The sequence below is a fragment of the Ochotona princeps genome, chromosome 22 (genome assembly GCF_030435755.1).
Source record: "Ochotona princeps isolate mOchPri1 chromosome 22, mOchPri1.hap1, whole genome shotgun sequence".
Classification (NCBI taxonomy): Eukaryota; Metazoa; Chordata; class Mammalia; order Lagomorpha; family Ochotonidae; genus Ochotona; species Ochotona princeps.
Window position 1 is genome coordinate 2,224,869 of NC_080853.1, and position 19,827 is coordinate 2,244,695.

The window sequence follows — 19,827 nt, forward strand, 5'->3', positions numbered from 1 at the left end:
TGCAATGCTCTCTGTCCCCGGTGCTGTGCTATCAGCTGCCCGTTAATAATAATCAAAATCAGAAATGCCTTTCCCACACAGCGTGATACTGCAGCGAGGGAAAAAGAGGGAGCCCCAGGAAAGCAAGCTCGTCAGGGAAGCACGTCCCGGGTGGGGGTGCCAAGGGCCCCTCAGCGTGCAGTCCGAGGCCACGGGGCTCCGTGGGCAGCAGTGACAGCCGTTTGCGGGTGTGGACGCGGAGCCTGGCAGCTGCACAAAAGCAGCCGCGTGAACAGGCTCGGAGGCTCTGTGATTCTGCACAGGAAACTGTATTCACCCTGCGCTTTCTGTCACCTGCCTGGAGAGTTCGCAGTGAGCAGCCGCGGAGATGGGACGGGTGCGGAGTAAGCGGCTGGCCTGTCTCCCTGCGTTCCTGGCCCACACGGCTCATCGCTCATCGGTATGCATTTTGCTTCTTTCTTTCCTCAAACCAAGTCTCTCTGGCTCCACAGAGAATCCAGGAGTTGTTATTATTTTTTTCCCTTTCTTTCTAAACAAACGCTGCCAGCCTGACACTGCCAGACCACCCTCGGGGGCCGCAGCACCTCAGCGGGGGACCATGCTTAAGATGAGGGCAAGAATTACAGACTCTGCCCTGGCTCTCCGCGCCTGCCCGTCCCACAAATCACCACCTCTGCCCATTGAAACAACAGTCCCTGCACCTGCTGGGCTCTGTCTCCTTTCTCACTCCGTTTCCAAGGCCCTGAATGTCTGTCTGAACCATGCACTGCCTCAGCAGCCGACCTCACAGGAAATCATGGCAAAGACGAACACGGGGCGTGTGGCCACTTGAAAGCACTCCAGCCTGGAAGCAGCTTCCCTGGCTCGGGCTCAGAGCTCAAGCCCTGACTCCCCCAAGGGACTGCTAGGATTGCCCTCGGGGTGCTGCATGGGGGGCGGGGGCGGCCTGCTTTCCTGTCCCTAAGAGTCCCTCTCGGCGAATGCGGAAGCTGGGCCTGCACCCCTCCTCCGGCCAGCTACTTCTTCCACTCTGACTGCACAGCTTCATGGACGTGCCACGGTTGTTGCTTGCTCTTCCCTCTCCCTCTCCCCCTATTCTGCTTCTAAAGGGGTCCTTTCTCTGTCTGATATCAGTGTCAGCTTCAAGTAGGGAGGTCCAGACAGCAGTCTAATGCTGGGAGGCCCAGGGAGGAAAAAAAAAATCAATGTTTTGAGTTGGACTGTGTCTGCAGCAAGGTGCTTGCGGGGCCATTTTCACTGGCAGGGACAAGTGGCAACAGTGGTGCCTGTGGGGCTCTTTTCAGCACCAGCCCGATTACAAGGCTGTTACCCCTAAGGACTGAGCTGAGCTACAAGGAGGGGCCCGTTGCAAGGCAAGGACCTGGAGGACAAAATCTAGACGCCGTTCAGGCTCCAAAGGAGAGCAAGACCCGCATCTCCCAACACCGCCAGCCCACACTCGCGGCTGCAGCTGCAATAAAGCTATAACTTCCACGCATAATTAAATGTCCTCCCGGCTCAATGCCACAGGAGCCACGGAGTGTTGCAGCGGTGGGGTGGCAGGATTTCCCCCGTGTTGTGGACACAATATGAAGGACTCTCTTCAGGGTCCCCTCTCCTTTTGTGACAAGGTTGTTCTATTGTTTGCCACAAAAAAAACCTTTTAGAAAGGAGGATCCCTCCCCCCTTGAAAATAATATATTTTTGCCTTTTTTTTTTTTTGTGGAAAGAGCTCAGAGCCCTGAGCAATTCTGAGTGCGGACAGAAGCCACGCCAGGTTGGGAGGCCAAGGAGTGCGGGTGTCTGTAATGTCCACTCGGTGCCTGGTGAGGGCCTGGGGGAGCAGGGGCTGCTCATGCAGAGCCCACCTTTGCACGGCGCGCTCTAGGTTACTCCGGGGAGCTACTAGCAGCTCCACAATCATTCCTCATTCATCTGATTCCTGGTACACTGGTTAAGGTGTGACACCAGGTAGGGCCATGGGCCCCTCAGAGGACACGCAGGCCCCTGCTGCTGCTGGGCTGGCCTGACTCCTTCCTCCCCACGCCCCTCCACACTAGGTTTTGTTTTTCAAAGACTACAAAGTGCCTTTGGGGTCCTCCCGCCTCATGTTTCCTGCCTGTGCTCTGTCACACCAGGGGCCTGCAGTGGGAGAGGCGGGCAGCTGGGGTCAGGGTGGGAGCTGTGTGCCACTCCCCAGGACCATCCTGGGCTCACAAGGGGCTGGGGCCAGGGTGGGCTGGGTCAAGAGGCCAAGAAGGAAGATGGTGCTTTGAATGCCCCCTTCCCCTAGGCCTCCTGGTGGGATCTTACTCTTTAGGAGCCTACTATTACAAACAGTAATGAATGTCCCCGCCCCCCGCTTTTTGGCTGCATAGAGCTCTTTATTAAAATGCAGCTGTCCCTTGGAAGCAGCCCCTTAAGCCTTCCCAGCTAATGGGATTAACTGAACAGAACACAGCCACCTGCAGGGAGGTGAGGAGGCGTGGGCCGAAGATCACAGCTGCGTCCCTCTACCCAGACAAGCCTGCTTCTGTTTTCTTCGAGGGGGTGGCCATTTTTAAGGACACAAAACTTCTCTCACCTCGTCTGGTTTCCAATACAAGGAAATCTATCAATCTGGCCTCACAGAAGAGCCCGCAGCTCCCGCATGGTGCTGAACCGGCACAGACCAGCTCGGGAAGGACCATACAATGCCAAGGGCCAGGCGTGGGGGAATCACCCGTGACAGAAGCAGACTGAAGAGCTCTCCACCACAAACGGGAGTCAGTGAGAGGACCCCAAGAGATTCAGAAAGTGGGACACACAGTCAGGAACTAAGATGGGGGGCTGATTGTCGCATCAAAGTTCTCAACAGCACATGGGCCCCCCAACATGATCCTTGCACAGCCGCAGGGGTCTGGGGACATCCCTGAGAGAATTCTAGTCCAGGGCAATCCTGGAAGGCACAGCTGGACTCCAGGCAGAACAAAACAAAAGAACTGACTAGAGCACGGAGCGACCACCAGCAGGTGCAGGTTGGCGCCGGAAGTCCCGGCTCCTGCCTGCCAGGGCCTCACACAAGGCTGCCAGGCCTGCAGCCCACCAGTCCCCTCACTTCGGGGGGCTCTAGCTTCCCCAGGTTAGTCCCTTCTTGGGGATCAGCTGAGGGGAGGGCAGAGTCTGAGAACCGTGTGTTTCATGTGTGTAGGCACATGTTGAACGAATGAATGAATGAAACAAAATGCCCATGTCGAGGCCAACTCACCGACCCAGCTATGATCCATCCTCCCGCCAGGCGTGGCCGACGTGCCGCGTGAGACATGCGAGCTCGGAGACGCTACTCGGGAGGCAAACATGAGACAAGGCTCGTTTGAGGAATAAATGAACCCCCGAGTTTGGAACACCCCCCGCTCAGTGGCCTAGGGAACAGGCGGAATCCCGATGCGCTTGGCCAAGCTGGGCCTAACTGACTCGTGCTGGAAACCTCAGGCCTGTCAGTGGTCAGAACTGGGGACAACGTGTAGGAATCACGGAAGGGTGGGGCTGGGGAGGCTCGCTCTTCTCCAAACGAGGTGTGCAGTTTCACCCTCAGTTGCTCTAAACCCCCTTCCCAGAAGGCACCCCAGAACCCCAGCCACCAAACAGGCCAAGGTCAGCTGAGAAACACACTTGGGGCGAGTCCCTCTCCTGGGGTCTTATGACAGCTGCTGCTGGGGCCCCTTTCCCGGCTCCTCATCGGCACCCCTGCTCTGTCTCTGAAACCCCCAAACTTTGCTCAGATCCATGAGTAAAATGTTCTGACCCCTGGGGCCTCTGGGCTGCAGGAAGAGTGGGCTTTAACTGGTACATAGAGACCTGGGCCCCAGTAGTATTTTTTTTATTTTATTATTTTTTTAACAAGAAGGAAAAAAAAAAAACTTGGGAAGACTGTGGTCCTCCCGTGACATGTGAGGGCAGGATTTTGACTGATTTCTTTCTCTTCCCTTGAGCTGATGCAAAGGGCACAATGCAGACACAGCTGCCCCAATGTTTTCCAGCACACCAGGAAGCTGCAGGCCTGGCTGGGGTGCGCCCCTGGCCTCTGGGAGCCCCTCCCCACCCGGCCCCAGCCATCCATCTTGTTCCGGCTCTCCCCCTGCCCTTCCTCAATGAATAGAATTGAAACACCCCCCTCGAATGAAGAACCCCAGGAGAATTCAACTTGTTTTTCAAAGCAGAAGAGGGCAGAGGAAAAAAGGAAGGAAGGGAGGAAGGAAGGGAAAAAAAAAAAAACCCCAACAATGCCTCCCGCTCTGGTTGGAGCCAAATTCCCGAGTACTGCAACCTGTGCAGCCTGAGGGATTTCCTCCCTCCCAAGCTGGACGTGCAGCGCACGGTGTGTGCTCAGCGGTGCTGGCTCTGTTTTATTCTGGATAATGGTTGAATCCAAGGATTCAGATGGTTTTAAAGGACCAGCATGGTGTCCTGAGTGACAGTCCCCTGTCCCTGGAGCGGGCTGGGCCAGCTTGCGTTAGGAGGGGGCACAGTGTCCAATTTGAAACAAAAATCGGGCAGTCACTCTTCTATTAGCAGGGAAACTGTAGGAACAGCCAAGGGGGCCTACTGCCGAGTAACAGAGGCCTGGTCCTCTGCCGCCTGTGTCCTGTCCCTGCCTCAACGCCAACACGAGGCCTTGTGGGCCAGTGGGACGGGGAGGGACAATGTGCATGTCCAGCTGAGCTGGCTGCTTCCGGCCTGTGAGACTGGAAGTTTCTTGAGAGCAGGGAGCTCTTCTGGGGCTGAACTTGGCAATGCACCCTCCTCCTTTCTCTCACTCCCTTTCCCCCTTTCAAAATGTTCACAGAATTCTCATCCACCTCTTTCTTCCCATTTGGGCATTCCCCTCCCTTCTCTTTTTCTGTCATAGTTTATATATATATATATATATATATATATGACAATACATAATCTGAATTACGTGGTACAATTTCACACAGACTAGAATTTCCCCCAAACTCCTACCCCCTGACAGATTTTCCCCATTTTACTACAGCGGTATACTCCTTCATAAGGAATCACAATTCCATCAGTCTCTTAGTTAAGTTTACCCCGACATTGCTGCTACAGACAATGCCAGACAATCCAGCATCCCACTGTGGGCATTTCGCCTTTAACAGCCATAAAGAATGGGCTACGGAGAGCCGGAGGACCCTGGGAAGGCACCAGAGGAGGGTGGCCCCTGTAAGGGAAGGCTTGGGGTGTTTTGGGGAGTGGGCTGGTAAATAAACACACCTAGGAATAGACCAGAGTCCTCTGTCCCCTGGAACAGCACAGAATGGCAGGACTAGTATTAAAAAACTAAGCATCTCAGCACAGGATTCAAGTCAGATGAAGCCCCCAACCACAGACGCCCCAGAAACACGGGCAGTCATGTTCCCTCTCCTGCAGCCCCATTTCCTGCCACGGATCAGGCCATTCAGAGCTCTCTGCTGACCTCTGGTGGGGAAGAATCCTACCAGCTCAGCATATGTTGCAAAGGGGGAGCCCACCTGCACCTGGCATCTGGACGACACCTGCCCCACAGGTCAGGGCCTGAGCAAGCCAAGATTTACAGATGGCATTGGGCAAATGGGAGTGTGGGGCAAGGAAATCTTAAGACAGAGGAATGGGGTGTTATTCACACCGCGCAGCCTCCTGGACCGCTCCTGCTACCAGGGGCTGAGGGAGTGTAAGGAAGGGGTAGGGTGGAGACTAGGGCTAGGCTCACCATGAGGAGTGAATGACCAGCTGCTCGGACATGCACACGGCCCTTCTCAAACCAGTGGCCTTATGGTTTCCCAGCTGTGCCTGCTCTTGGGACCGAGGTGTTTGGCCCCGGATGTCCAGCTTCAGCCACCCCATCCAAGTTCAGAGCTGGGCACGAGACCAAGGGTCCCATCCTTAGAACCGGGAGATGGAACTCATCTCCCTGTGTGGTCCCAAAGGCTCTCTCCTCTAGGAAGGCTCCCTGGATTCTTCCTTGGTAGGAATCGGGCCTCTGCTCTCCTCTTCTGCATCCCAGCCCGATGGGACAGGGAGATGCTGCGCGTGCCCCCTGCTTCTGCAAAGCCTTCTCCCAGAAATGACCGACTAGTCACCAGAGGACTCAGCACAGCCCTCAAACTATTCTCCTCTACAACCTGCTACTGGGGACAGCCATGTTGAAAGGTTCAGGGGTGTGTGTGTGTGTGTGTGTGTGTGTGTTAGAGGGGTTGGGGGTGCTAACAGCGCTCTCCTGTGTCAGCTTTTTCTAAGAGAATTAAAACAGCTTTGAGGGGGAGGCAGCCCTGTCCTATCTTCTGCAAGCCTGGGGGCCAGGGACGGAGGGACTGTCCAAGGTCTGAGGGCAGGGGCTGGGGAGGACAGGCGCTTCAGAGCCTGCACAGCAGGGCCACGAGCTAAAAGTGCCTCCAATCCAGATGTCATTTAGAAGCGGCCCCTCCACCACCAAATGTCACTTGCTCAATCAAGAAATGGTTAAAACATGCCCAGGCCTTGGGAGCAGGGGGCCTTGACCTTGTGAGGAAGATTAGGGGGAGGGGGCCAAGTGCTGGCCGTCTTGGGGAGGTATGCACAAAATGGGGTTTTTAAAGCCAGGCTCTCAATAGTGACCGGCGAGCGCCATCTGTCAGCCAGATCCGTCCACTGTCTTGCTGCTGCTCTCCAGCCCTAAAAGAAAAGGCATTTCCTGCTCAGAAAGCAATGCCTGCCCCCCCAATTAGAATTCCACTTAAAAAGCGGGGCGGGGAGAAAAAAAAGAGATGAGGAGATCCTGCAGAAGGCTGTGCAAAGTTCTGGGGACCTTCCTGCTCCTTCTACACAGAGCCAGCCCCCCATTTTAGTATCTGGGCATGTCCCACTACCTCTGGGAATTAAAGTTCTGGGTCTGGGGGGCGGAGGCGGCCGAGTCCCTGGCACTGCCTGCCCACTGTCTGCTGGGGTCCTGCCCCCGCTCTCAGGTCCCACCCAGAGCCTTCTGGAGAGACAAAGTTAAACAGAGCTGCAGCCCACCTTCCTCGTGGCCAAGTCCCCAGTCCTGCCATGACAACCCCAAGGAGCAAAGCACGGTCACTGGCATCATAGAGTGGAAACTGGCCCCTTTTTGGATATCTCTTGGCAAGCGCACGGAGCCCAGGAGGAAAGGGCTAAAACCAACCGAGATTAGTCACCAGGACCTCCCCACTTCTAAGCCAGGGCTCTCTTTCCACTGCCCTAAGACCCTCCCCAAAGTTGGGGCTCACTCCGCCCACCACTCCCTCACTGGTCAGACCTTCAGCCCCCCATGGAGGCCACTGGCCAAACCACTTGTGAGCAACACATCCCTTGGAACTCTTCAGAAGGCAGGTCCACCAAGGAACCCTGTCTTAAGTGTCCACCTTAAAACCCACCCTGGACATTTGATTTGCAAAAACAAAATGATCTGTAGTGCCCCGCTTAGAATCTCAGAAGAAATGAAATCACATCAATGTTTCCTAGCAAATAGCTGCAACTCTCCAGGCCCTCTGACTTCCAAAAAAAACCCAAAACATTCCCCTAATGTCTGGCACTTGCTTTTGGGGTTCTGCCCTGAGTCTTCCAAGCATTTCCTTGGAAAGATGTTGCACTCGGTCCCAGGCAAAATGTCAAAGTCAGCACACAGCCAGCCAGCCTCGGGGAGTCTCCGGGACTCTGCACAAGCGAGCGCAGCCCAGTTGAGCTCGGGACACCGCGGCCCATTGGCTACATCCCGAGCGACAGCTCGAACCTCATGGGTCTGAGATGCCGCTTAGCAAGTGGCCAAGCCATGCCCACTCACCCTAAAGTAACCCACTGCTGAATGCTCATGTGTTTATTAAATGCACGTGGCTGGCTGGAATTGGGAGTGACTGTTGTTTTGCTTCATTTTTTTCTGGCTGTGGCCATGAACTTACAGGCCCTGACTCCAAGAAAGGGAAAAATAGAATCTGAAAGCTATTGAAATATCAAATGGAGGGCCCCAAATATGTATTTCTTATTCTGAAAATAAGCAGCAACACAGTCCCTCTCCCCTAAAGGGCTGGCTGAGAGAAGCGAGCATGGTGCTGCTTTGGCGGTGGGGTTAGGGCACTGGTGAAATAGGCAACCCCAGGTGGGCCTGCAGCGTGTACTCCAAGAGACGCTGAACCTGCCCTGGGACGGGGAGCAGAGACAATGTTACCGAATCCCGAGTGCAAGGCTCTTGCCTGGGAAACGTCTCACCACTCCCACTAGCAGCTCTCTGCCTGGTGCTGGGGAGCTCCTGCTCCACCTGTCCCAGGGCACAAGCAGCTGTACCCGCCCCGTCTCCACAGAACGCCACCCTGAGGCGGGACATCTGCTTACAGTGGACTGCAGGAGCCTGCCTTTCCCTGACAACAACCTTAAGGTGTCTGAGCGAGGACACAAGGCCTCCGACTTCACCAGGAGGTGAAGTGGATAATGCTGGGAGGCAGGTAGCACTTGGCAGAGGCACACTCAGTGTGTGTGTGGGGTGGGGAGTGTGGTGGGAGGTGGTGTGGAGGTGTATGTGTATACAGTGGTCTAGGGTGTATGTATATGTGTGTGGACGGAGGGAGGTGCTCAGTGCATGTCAGCACTTGTGAGAGTTGTATGTGTATATGTGCTGGCTGTATGCATTTGTCGTGGTAGGGGGCGCTGTGTATCAGCATATGTGTTGGATGTGTGTATGTGTGTATGTGTGTATGTATATGTGTGTGTGTGTAAGTGTGGTGGTAGGGGGTGCTGAGTATGTGTGTGTGTGTGTAAGGCCTGACTTACATGTAGGGTGGTATGGAGTGCTGTGTGTATGTGTGTGTGTGTGTGTGTGACTGCAGTGTGGGGGGCGCTGCATGTATGTTTGTGAGTGTGGTGGTGTGTGTGTGTGTACAGCGGTACATCCAGATGTGTGTGCATACACACGAGCCCACGTGTTTGGTGCGGGGGTAGTGTGTCGGTGGGATCTGCAGTCAGGCTTTCCACTAATCCTCCTGTGAGACACAGGAGGCCAGCTCCCATAACAGAATGGCAGGACACGTCAGAGAACCCCTCTTTTAAGACAGAACCCCCTCAAATGCTCCTAAAATCACAGCACATGGCTTAACAGTGAAAACATCAAGCTTAAAACTAAAAAGCTGGGTTTGTTTACAAGTTGGGGGCCTACTTCAATGCAGGCTGTATCCGAAATGGCAGGGGGGCCAGCAGAGTGGGACCCTTGCCCGTATGTGCAGCCTCTTCCCAGCCTGCCCTGTCACAGAGGCCAAGTCCCTCTACCTCGGACTGTCCCCCCAGCTAGTGGCCACCTGCAGAAGTGGCCCACTCTGCCTCTAAGGCCTGGAGAAACCAGCCGTTACAAACTGCTCTTTGGGGGGCCGGGGGGCAGAGACCCCTGCATGCACATTTCATTACTAAGTTAGGAAGCCTCTGGTAGGCCTGGGGGAGCCACTCAGAGGGCACCTTTAAGGAATTAAGGTGGACACTTGGCTAAGATTCCCAAAGCATACAAAAGTTGCGACCCCAACAAGGGTGTGTCTTTTCAAGGAGGGGCCCACAAGGCTTCTGTTTGTGCTCACTGGGCCCTTACAGGTCCCTAATACGGGCAGCACAGGGGCACACAGGATGGGTGCCACAGGACACTTGCTGTTCTTATGGCAGAGCCCCTCCCGGTGGTACTGGACTACAACCTACAGCTGGAGCTATGAGCATCCTGTTTCAACCCCACCAATCCCGCGCGAACTTACCTGAAAGCAGAGGCCCTGAAAAGAAATCATTATGGCAACATATGCATAGACCAGCAGTGTAATGAGTGGGGGCAGAGGAGAGAGGTCACGTGGTCTTGGGACTACCAAACATCGAGGGCGACACGGAGCTTGCCACCTTGGAGAGCAGATATGAGATTTTTTTTTTCCTTCCCATTATCAACTCATTTAAGGAAGTTCAAAGTACTTACTGTGTCCCACACACAAAGTGTCTGTGACAATGTCAGAAACAGTGACTGACTCATAATACATTTGTGATCCTCTCTCCTCGCCTAAAGATTGCATCATTAGAGAGCATTTAGCAAGATCCAGTGTTTGAGCTCTGTGGGCAGACCTCCACGAGGCAAAATACTCATGGATCCCCATGAGATGAAAAAATGAACGTATGCTGCGTCTCAGTGAGCTCCGGCACAGGCGCACGCCCTGCCTCTTGTCTGCTGTCACAGACGAGCTGCAGAGCGCACGTTCCCATGGCTCACACCCAGGGCTGCGTGTGTGCGTGAGTGTGTGTGCGCTCGCACCCGTGCCGAGCTGCCTTGCCAGAAAGGCGTGTGCCTAGCATGTGCCACTTGGTGGAGACTAGAGAGTGCATGGTGGGCGGTGCCGAGTCAACGCCAAGACGTTTGCGGTTCCCTACCTTTCTGGGCGCGTCCCTCTTCTTCAGTCCCAGCTGGGCGGCTTGCTTCGCCAAGTGGCTCCTGGGGAGGAAACTGAAGACACTTTTGGTGCATGTGAACAGAACAATCTCAACACAAGTTATAGTCGTTTTACAGTCGCTAGTACAGGAGGAGGAGGGAAGGCGGGGCAGCCAAGAGGAGACACTTTTTGGGGATGGGGTGAAGGGGGCAAAAACAGTCCAAGGATGACTTCACACTCCTAAATGTGGCAAGGTGTCCTGTGTCTGCTGCTGAGTGGAGACGCACACATAGCATGGGGATGCCTGGTACTTTCTAGACTTTTCGGGTCTGCAGTCACATGAGGAATACAGGGGCGGAGGGGGAGCCTAACTCGGAAAAGGGAGGACAAAAGTTCAGGAAGAAAATGTCTACAAATAAATAGTTCAATTGCGGGTGGCAGGGAGTGTCACTGGCTCCTCCATGCTGGGGCCCTGGGCTGAGCCTTCCCTGGAGAAGCCTCCTCTCGGCTTCCACAAACTGACTTCACTTCTTATAACTTGTTCCCCTTTTAGGGGACCACAAAAAACTCCGAGTTTCCCTCTCTGCCTCCTTCTGGAAAGCTCTCTCCCTCTTCCAGGCTACCAGCAAGGCCAGTTTCTATCCCAGGCTGCGCTATTTGGTCTCCCTCAGCAGCACAAAGGCCACTTAGGGGTTGCACAGTCACCGGCCAAATGTCCACACCCCAGGAGCCCACCCAGAGCTTGACCTTGTCCTCAGGTGACCACGGGCCAGGACTGGAATTCAGTGAGAGCAAAGGTTCCATTCAGCCCAGCTGGCTGCCATCTGGGAAGGTGGGAGTCGGGGAGGAGTCTCAGAGTCCTTGATCCTGGAGGGCCACCGGGTCAGGACAGGAGTTACAGGGCCTGCTGTCACCTCGGTGCCCGTGAGGACCCCCTCACCTCAGCTGGCTCTGCTCTCCCAAAAGCTAAGCTGCTACTCTCCCTCAGAAATCAGATTTCAAGACGGCAAATCACAGGTAGAATCTTTCATTTAGGAACTGAGGGAGGGGCACTGGCCACAGGTAAAGGAGACCAGCCGTCAATGGCTGCCCACGGGGCTCAGAGCCACAATGTTGCCCGGGAAGTTGCTGGGGTGAAGGGCTGTATTACATGAAGGGGACACTGACTAGAAAGAACAGCATGGCTTCCTCTGGGAGCCTCCGCTTCATCCTATGAGGTTACCTTCTCTTAGAAAAATGATTGTCCACGTAACATCGACCTTTCTGCAATGAGTCAGTGGTGATTTCCAAGATCACCTTCAGACTAAAGCGATCAAGAGCAGAATTAGTGAACCAAGATCAGCAGATCTGGGCCAGCGTCTAAGTGCTACAAAACCTACTAATGCAGCCATGGTGTGTAATTATTGCTATGATGGTGCTGAAGACCAAGTGAGGGGGAAAGGCTTCAGATTTGACTACAAAAAACTACTTGGGGATAAAGAAAGATGCACACACAAAATTCAAGAAACCCAGCGTTGGAGTGACAGCAAAGCAACCAAACAGCACACCCAGCCAACCGCAGGTCTGCAGTGCTGAAACAAACGGGACAGGCATCTCAGGGGACACCGGTAGCGGGGGCTCAGCCTGGGCTTGGCTGTCAGACACCTGGCACTTGACAGTGTGGAACATTCTGTCATTACACCTTACACTGAAATACAGGCACCTTAGGATTATGTTTGCAGTAAGCATTAGAAAGAAGCCCTTAACTTACCTTGTAATTTTTAAAAAAAAAATAAAAAGACCTTAACATTTAATCTTTGAGTTCATTGCTTATTTGCCTGTGAAGTGAGGTCCTATTGTGTTTTTATTGCCCAGAGCAGTTTCAAAAAACCAATGTGACTAGACAGAGTTTCTAAAAAGGTTCAATAGAACCAGAATGTGTCATCATTGCCACTGTAACGCAGAGAGCTCGGAGGGCTCCCCTTCCAAGTCAGGGGAGGAGGCAAAACAGGCAAAACCCTCCATTCCCTGCACTTTAGTTTTCCATGGCAGATAATGCAGATAAACTTCAAAAAAAAAAAAAATCAACCTACTCAACTGGGGAAAAAAAATTTGAGAGAAACCTATAAGAAATTGGGTTTGAAATGGCAAGGCATGGGCCCAGTGCGGCGGCCTAGTGGTTAAAGTCCTCACCTTGAACGTGCCGAGATCCCATATCGGCGCCGGTTCTAATCCCAGCAGCCCCACTTCCCATCCAGCTCCCTGCTTGTGGCCTGGGAAAGCAGTCGAGGACGGCCCAAAGTTTTGGGACCCTGCACCTCCGTGGGCGACCCGGAAGAGCTCCCAGCTTTGGAATGGCGCAGTAACGGCAGTTGCGGTCACTTGGGGAGTGACGCAAGATCTTTCTTTCTGTCTCTCCTCTCTGTATATCCGACTTTGCAATAAAAACAAATAAATCTTAAAAAAAAATGGCAGGGCAGAATTTTGGCCTTTGAAAGCATGACTTCCGGCAGGAGAGCAAGCATGCAAAGCAAGAGAAGCCTCTTCCTGAACTGAATGCTGCTCCCTGGCTCGCCAAGCCTTCCTCAGGAGGGCAGAAACATGGCCGCGTCCAAAAACAGAAAAAAAGAGGCACTCCCACGGAGTGGGATGCAATGCATCACGGTTGTACTTGGTGGCATAAATTATCATACAATTAATTTTTATTCACTGTATAAACATAGTGTCGTGGCTGAATGGCCACTACTCCGTGTCGCATTGGCCTGCACAATGTTAATAAATGCAGCAAAGAACAAATTCTGCCACAGAAGCCCCTTTTAACTCTTCAACCAGCAAGAAATCCCACCTGGATGAGGTTAAAAATAAAGCACCAAGATGAGTTCAGAGGGCAACTGAAGCCTGGAAACGGCTGAGCCAGAAAGAGGCTTTTCAAGCTCCTAGGATGGATCGGAGCCTTGAAAGGTCTCTCTGTGTCTTCCTTTTGTTTTAAAGATCCCCTGTGATGCAGTTAAGTTCTCTGGGCAATAGAAACAGAGAATGCACAAGCAAACACACTGACAGCGACTGATGGGGCCGCACGCACCTGAGGCCAGACACGCGACCTGCCTTCTCAGAGGCAGGCATGCAGGATGCTCTGTGTGTCTGTCAATTAGCAAAGAGTGTGATCCTAGGGGTGGGCTCTCCTCTCCACCCGGCAGAAGCTCCTCTCCAGAAGGGGTAGCTCTCTCACCACTGAGGCAGCACTCAGGCTGCTTAGAAACTGAAGCCTTGTTTGCCGCACTACACAGTAACAGCTGTCAGCCAGCAGGTGCCATTGGTTCTACAGCTCTGGCTTCTGCTAGACACAGGCCCAGGGTTTAACAGCCTGTTGAGCTAAGCGTCCAGATGAGCTCAGCTACCAACATGCAGTGTGCCAAGCCAGAGCAGTGGCAAGGTAACCCCCCATACAAGATTCAATTTTCCCTCCTGGAGGGAAAGTAAGGTGCTGGCTGGGTTGGGGCTGGGGCAGAGAGGCAAGGGACACTTCTAACACTAGGAAGCGCTGGCCTCAGGCAGCGGTGATGGATACACCATCAGTGGCCTTGCTCTCCCTTCAGAGAGGAACCAAACTTCCCCCAGCCCCGCCCCGTGAGGGGGGTGGCGCGGATTGCCTGGAAGCAAAGGGCACCTTATAGGGTTGGTATTTTTTTCTTTGGGGGAAGGAATTTTGCTTCTATAAATGAGGCAGCCAAGGTCCCAGCCTTTAGGCAGGGGGGCCCACCATCTTGCCAATTAGGGATCAGGTGTGCACTGACACCAGGGTGTTCTGTCTGCACCCCCCTTCCAGGTCTGCCTGCCAGGACTGTGCTTGGGGTATTGCAATAGTTCTCTTATGGCAAACTCGTTTGCAGCAAAAACACTGCACTGGCAAGGAAGATGCTATGCTTTTGGTGTCGCTGGCACACTGGAAACTAAACGACCTCCCTTGGGTATGTTTTTGGGATGCCAATGAGATTATTTCCTCAGTTGGGCGTGAATACAATGGCCATCACACACGACAGCTAGCAGTGAGGTGACACACGGTGAGGCCTGGGGGAAAAAACAAGGACAAGCAGCCAGGGAGCAGCACCCCAACGCCCACTGAAGTCACAGATTCGGATCATGGCCAGCTGCTGGTTTTCATGAACTGTGCAGCAAGGGTTAACACTCCAGACTGAGTTAAGTCTCTAAAGGTGGGGCTGGGGCACCGTGCCAGGCACTGGCCAGCATCAGGGCGAGAGCAGGAGGCAGAGGAGGGGGCCTTGGTGGGAGGAGGGGGTGGCCCAGAGGGGCTGCCCAGCTAATGCTCCTCCATAGGATCACCGTGACCTCATCTTTAACCACAGGACCATTCAAAATGCCCTTTTGTACCCAATGCCACTTTGTACAAGGCCTTACCTTTGTGCTGCTTTCCCCTAGCTAAAGCTGCTTGGGAAAAAAATTCACATGGAAAAAAGACATTGTACATACATCACAAGTCACAGTTATGCCCAGTTTGTCCACACATTTGAAAATACACTCAGAGCATTTTGAAAATGTTTTTTATTTTAATCGCATTTGGAACACAGAGATGACACTCCCACTACATAACTCCACCCCTGCAACCACACGCTGCTAAAAGTGCCAATGGCTTACCTCGGGCTCTTCGCTAGGGGGAAAAAAGCATTTCTTATTTTTTTTGAACAAAGCCACGGCCACCCCAGGCCCCATGCCCCCTTGGAACTGACCCAGAGTGGTTTTGGATCCAGGCTTGGCGACAGGAGCTAAGTGTCTTTCCACCTCCCCCCACCCCGCCACCTCCCATCCCCCTCCAGGTGTGTGTGCACAGAATTCTGACAACCAGTGTTTTGCCCCAAACCCCAGATACCTGTGCTGTGTGTCTGGTTTTTCAACTGTAAAGGCGGGAGGGTTTGGTGAGCGAATGAGAAGTGAGGAAACGCTTAGCGCAAAGGGAAAAAGAAAGACACAGTAACAAGGTTACGGCGGCCGGCATGAGCAGCCCTCCTCCGGCTGAGGCCGGCAGGCCCCGCGCAGTCCCGGTGCGGTGCCGCGCCGCCCACTGCGGAGCGCCGGCGCACAGGTACCACCCGAGTGTGTGGACGCGCAAAGTTTTCGCCCGCGCCATGGCGCAAACCGCAGGACAGCCCGTTCCCAAGTACAAGTACACGGTCGGCGGGTAATTTGGGGGTGCGGGGGGGGGAACACTTGCGCATGTCATGCACAGGCGGACACAGAATACGGACACCAACACACACCAACAATAAGCTGGCTGAATCCAAGCCGTGCCAGATGAGGCGGGGGCGTGCCTTCCCCAATGGCCCCAGCCCACCGCGGGGCCCAACAAACCTAGCCCGCGGAGCCCGGGGGCACGTTTCCGGTGGTTCCCGGCTCACCTGCAGCCCCCGCCTGTCCAGCTTACGGTGGCTGGCGCTGGTTTGTCCAGCCGGAAACGACCCTCAGTGTCGCTCGGCACCACTTTTCTCCCTGGAGGGCACATACTTGGGCCACCCGAGCCCGCCCGGGGTTCCCCTCTTGCTCCCAGGGCAAAGTTGGGGGTCCCTCCTTGGAACTTCCTGGCAGGCCCTTCCCGCCTCCCTCTCACCGCCACACGCCCCGGAGCCCACCCGGCCGCCCCCTCCCCGAGTGCTCCCCACCCCCGGCGGTCCTGCTGCCTGCAGGCAGAGTCCGCGTTACCTAGAAGCAGCAGACGGTGTGTGCACATGTAGCCCATCTTTTCGGCCTGGAGCTGCTTGTCGATGAGTTTGCTGCGTTTCTTCTCTGCGCGTTTCTGGGCGCGCTTCTCCATGGCTTCCTTGCGCATCTGTCTGCGCTTCTCCGCCAGAGAAATCTTCTTGGCCTTGCTGGGGCTCGGGGGCTTGGGGTGGGGGCTCTCAGCTCGACCACCGAAGCAGCCCCCGAAGGCCTGCACGAGGAAGTTGCGGAGCAAGTTACGGCGGGGCTTTCGGCGGCGGCGAGTTCGCCGCTGGAACCAGTGGAAGCATCCAGTGGTCCCGGCCTCGGACTCGTCTCCGGTGGAGGAGTCGTCGTCGCTGCTGGCTGCCGCCTCGTCGGTGTCGTCGCCGTAGCGGCGCCGGCTGCGGCCGCGACTGCGACCGCGCTCAGCCTTGCCCCGCCATGCAGCCGCACGACCAGGCCGCGGAGTAGGCGGGTCAGCAGCCTGGATCTCGGGGCTGGGGGGCCTGAGGTGCTGGAGCCTGCGTCTAGCCCCGGAGGCAGGCGCGATTGGGGCTGCCCGGGCGGCGGGGGCTGCCTTGGCTGCCCCGGCTGCGGCTGCGGCGTGTTGGGCCGGGGCATCAGGGGCTGCACCCGCGTCATCAGCGGCCGGGGCATCGGGGGCTCCGCCGGCGTCAGGAGCGGCCGGGGTGCCAGGGGCTCCGCTAGCGTCAGCAACGGCAGCGGCAGCGGCTGCCCGGGCTTCGGGCTCGCCTGGGGCGGCAGGCACAGCCCCGGCTTCGGGATCTGCTGGGGCGGCAGGCACGGCCCCGGTGTCGGGAGCGGCTGGGGCTCCCTCAGCAGCGTCGGGAGCTGCCGGGGCGGCAGGGGCTGCCCCGGCTTCGGGCTCGCCTGGGGCGGCAGGCGCAGCCCCGGTGTCGGAAGCGGCTGGAGCGGCCGAGGCTCCGTCCCCCGGAGCGGGGACTTCTCCTTTCTCCGCAGAGGTTCCGAGCGAGCCTGCTTCCATGTCGGCTGCTTCTCCCTCAACTGGGGGTCTCCCCGCGCGCTCCCTCTTATCTGGAGCTCCGGGGACGGGGGTGGGCGGGCCGTCACTTGCGATTGGGGGGCTGTCCATGTTGACGGGAGCGTCGTCGACCCCAACGGGGGGGCTGTCAATCTCGAGCGGGGGTCCGGAGATCTCCACCGGGGGGCTGTCTCCCACGAAGTTAGCAAATCCGACAGCTTTTCCAGATGGACTGCCGATGGCGCCAGGGACCCAGAAGGGAGGCGCGTTCTCGGCGGGAGTGAGGCAGATCGCACTCTGGGCCGTGGTTGCCGCGAACTGGCCGCTACCGCCGCCGCCGGCAGACACTTGTGGGAGAACTCGGGGAAGCCCGGGGGGTGGGCTGTCGTCCCCAGATGCTTCTCCACCAAGCTCAAATGGCATAGCCTCTTCAGCGGGAGGGCTGTAGCCTCCTCCGAGGCTGGCATTGCCAGGGTGGAGGGCTCCGGACTCCTTGGGAGGAGTTCCAGGGACCCCCATGCCTGGACCGCCCGGTGCAAGGTCTGGGACCTGCAGGGTGGGCTGGCTGCTGCCTCCCTGGGCAGCAGGCTGCTCCAACTCGAAAGGCATGGCCTCTTCTGGTGGAGGGCTGTAGCCTCCCAGGCCTGGTCCGGCACTGGCAAAGGCTCCCGGGTCCACGCTTGCTGGGTCAGAGGCCTTGAGGCCTGTGCCGGCACCAGGGCAGGATCCTGGCTGCTCCAACGTAGGCCGGAAGCCTCCCACGCAGGGCTGCTGGACCTCGAATGGCATGGCTTCTTCGGGAGGTGGACTGTAGCTTCGGTGTCCTTGTCCCTCACCCACAGCCGAGTGCAGGCCCTGCAAGGTGGGCCCAGAGACCTCTGGGGTCCCACAGGCGTCGCCGTCAGCCTCGATGGGGAAGGGCTGGCCGTCAGGCGGTTCGGTCTCCATCTCTTCGGCTGGGCCAGGCCCAGCACCGGGGGCAGCTGGCCCTGGGGCCTCCAAGTCTGGCTGTTGGGGCTGCTCCCCGATTTCAGGGGGGAGATTGCGTTGTCCTGACATATTATTGCCGTCGAGGCAGTTGCGCAAGCCCATAACAGGGTGGCGGCCTTTTATAATAATTTTGGGGCTCCGTAAGAAGGAGCACCCAACCGAACTAGGGTGAAGAAAATGATTAAAGAAAAAAAACTCAAAGTGCCAGGCTGGAAAGTTCAACCAGCCTTACGCCGCAACCCTGGTCAGGCCGGAGAGCTCAGAATCCGGTCATGGCAGAGCAAGTCAGCTGTCGCTGGTGAAGTCTTGGCTTGCTGCTGGCCACTTTTTATTCCCTCTGGCTGCTCCCCGACCCCCCCCTCGTTGGTCTGCCGCCTGTCCCCTCCACTCACTCACTCACTCCCTCTCCCTGCTCAGAGCCAAGACAGGCTGCTTGGATTTGAGGAGCGTGCCGATTCGGTCCGAAAATCGCCAGTCGCGCGCTCTCTCCGCCAGCAGAGGACGCCGGTCCCGGCGGCGAGCGGCTCCGGCTGCGGGAGCCGGCTCCGGTGCCCCGCAGCCCCGGGCTTTGGGGAAGGGGGCTGAGAGAGCACCGCGCAGGGACGTTTTGGCTCCTCGCAGTCCTCTCTCCGACTGAGTTGGAGTCTTTCCCTCCCCGCTTCTCCCCTGGCCAGAGAAATCGCTCCTGCGTTGTGGAACACGTGACGCAAGACGTGGGCCTCGGGATGCTGGAGTAGAGCAGCATCCTCCCTCCCTGCCCAAACCAACTCTCCGGGGGGGTGGGGCGGGGGACTGCGGGAGGGTGGCTCATGTTTCCCTTCACCACGGAATACCCTTGCACACCCGAGCTGAAGCCCCCAGCCCCGGATCGCAAGCCCTGGGAACAGGTGTGGGGCTGTGGATGCCTGGGAAGAGGACACAGGCTTGTGCGCGTGAGCGCGCACGGGGGAGAATGCGACAGGTGGTCGTGAGCCCACCGACTGGGCAGAAAGAGGAGGACGATGGACGGGGGCTGCCAAGGGCGAGCCCACAGTTTCATTAGAAAATGTCTCGGGGCCCTTTCCGTGCATTAGTATTATTGCCGTTGTTGTTTTTGCCGAGGTCGGGCTTTGCTAAAGAACTTCCATGTCCCCCACCCCACCTCACCACACTGTGCCTTAGGGGGTCTCCGCAGTGACTGCGGGCGGTGCAGGCAGGTTCCCCTCTGAGTATGTGGATGACGATGCGAGGGAATACGAGGGTCTTCGATCGAGCCCCGGATAATCCAGCTAAGACCCCTCTTGGCGGCACTAACCGCGGCACCGATCGGGGGTCGCAGGGCGCGCGCGCGGGGGAAGCCGGCAGCTTGCAGGTCTCTGGGCGCCGTACCTTCTACGGCGCCGGGGAAGGAGATGTTGGCTGGGGTGGGGGTCGAGGGTCGGTGGGGTGGGGTGGGGGGTGACGGCGCCAGGCGGGCGGTGGTCTCCAAGACCGCAGGACCCCACAAGCGCGCGCGCACGTTGCCTGGGCAAATGCCGCAGCAGCCCGAGCTGCCGTTTCCTGTCTCGCGCACGGCCGCGCCGAGGGTCCTCCTGCGCCCCCGGGCCCCCTGAGTCTGCGCCAGAAACCCCTCGGCAGTCGCCGGACTTGCCCACTGCCAGAGTCCGCAGGAGCTGCGGTACAGTGCGGCCACCCTGCCGCGATCGGCCACGCGCCCGGAGCCAACTGCCGCACGGCCCACCCAGGGGGCTCGGGGTGCCCGCCCACGGCTTTGGG

The 19,827-nt window shown here is 56.8% G+C and overlaps 1 protein-coding gene across 3 annotated transcripts in view; it reads right to left on the reverse strand.

Moving 5' to 3' along the window:
* Positions 1–18,174, reverse strand: part of GNAS (GNAS complex locus) — a 42,939-nt gene extending 24,765 nt beyond the window's left edge. For all 3 annotated transcript variants that reach the window (XM_058679229.1, XM_036497096.2, XM_004585928.3), the window contains exon 1: positions 16,080–18,174. In XM_058679229.1, the coding sequence (XP_058535212.1) occupies positions 16,080–18,174 (2,095 nt within the window). The remainder of the gene's footprint in view (positions 1–16,079) is intronic.
* Between the last annotated feature and the right edge of the window lie 1,653 nt (positions 18,175–19,827).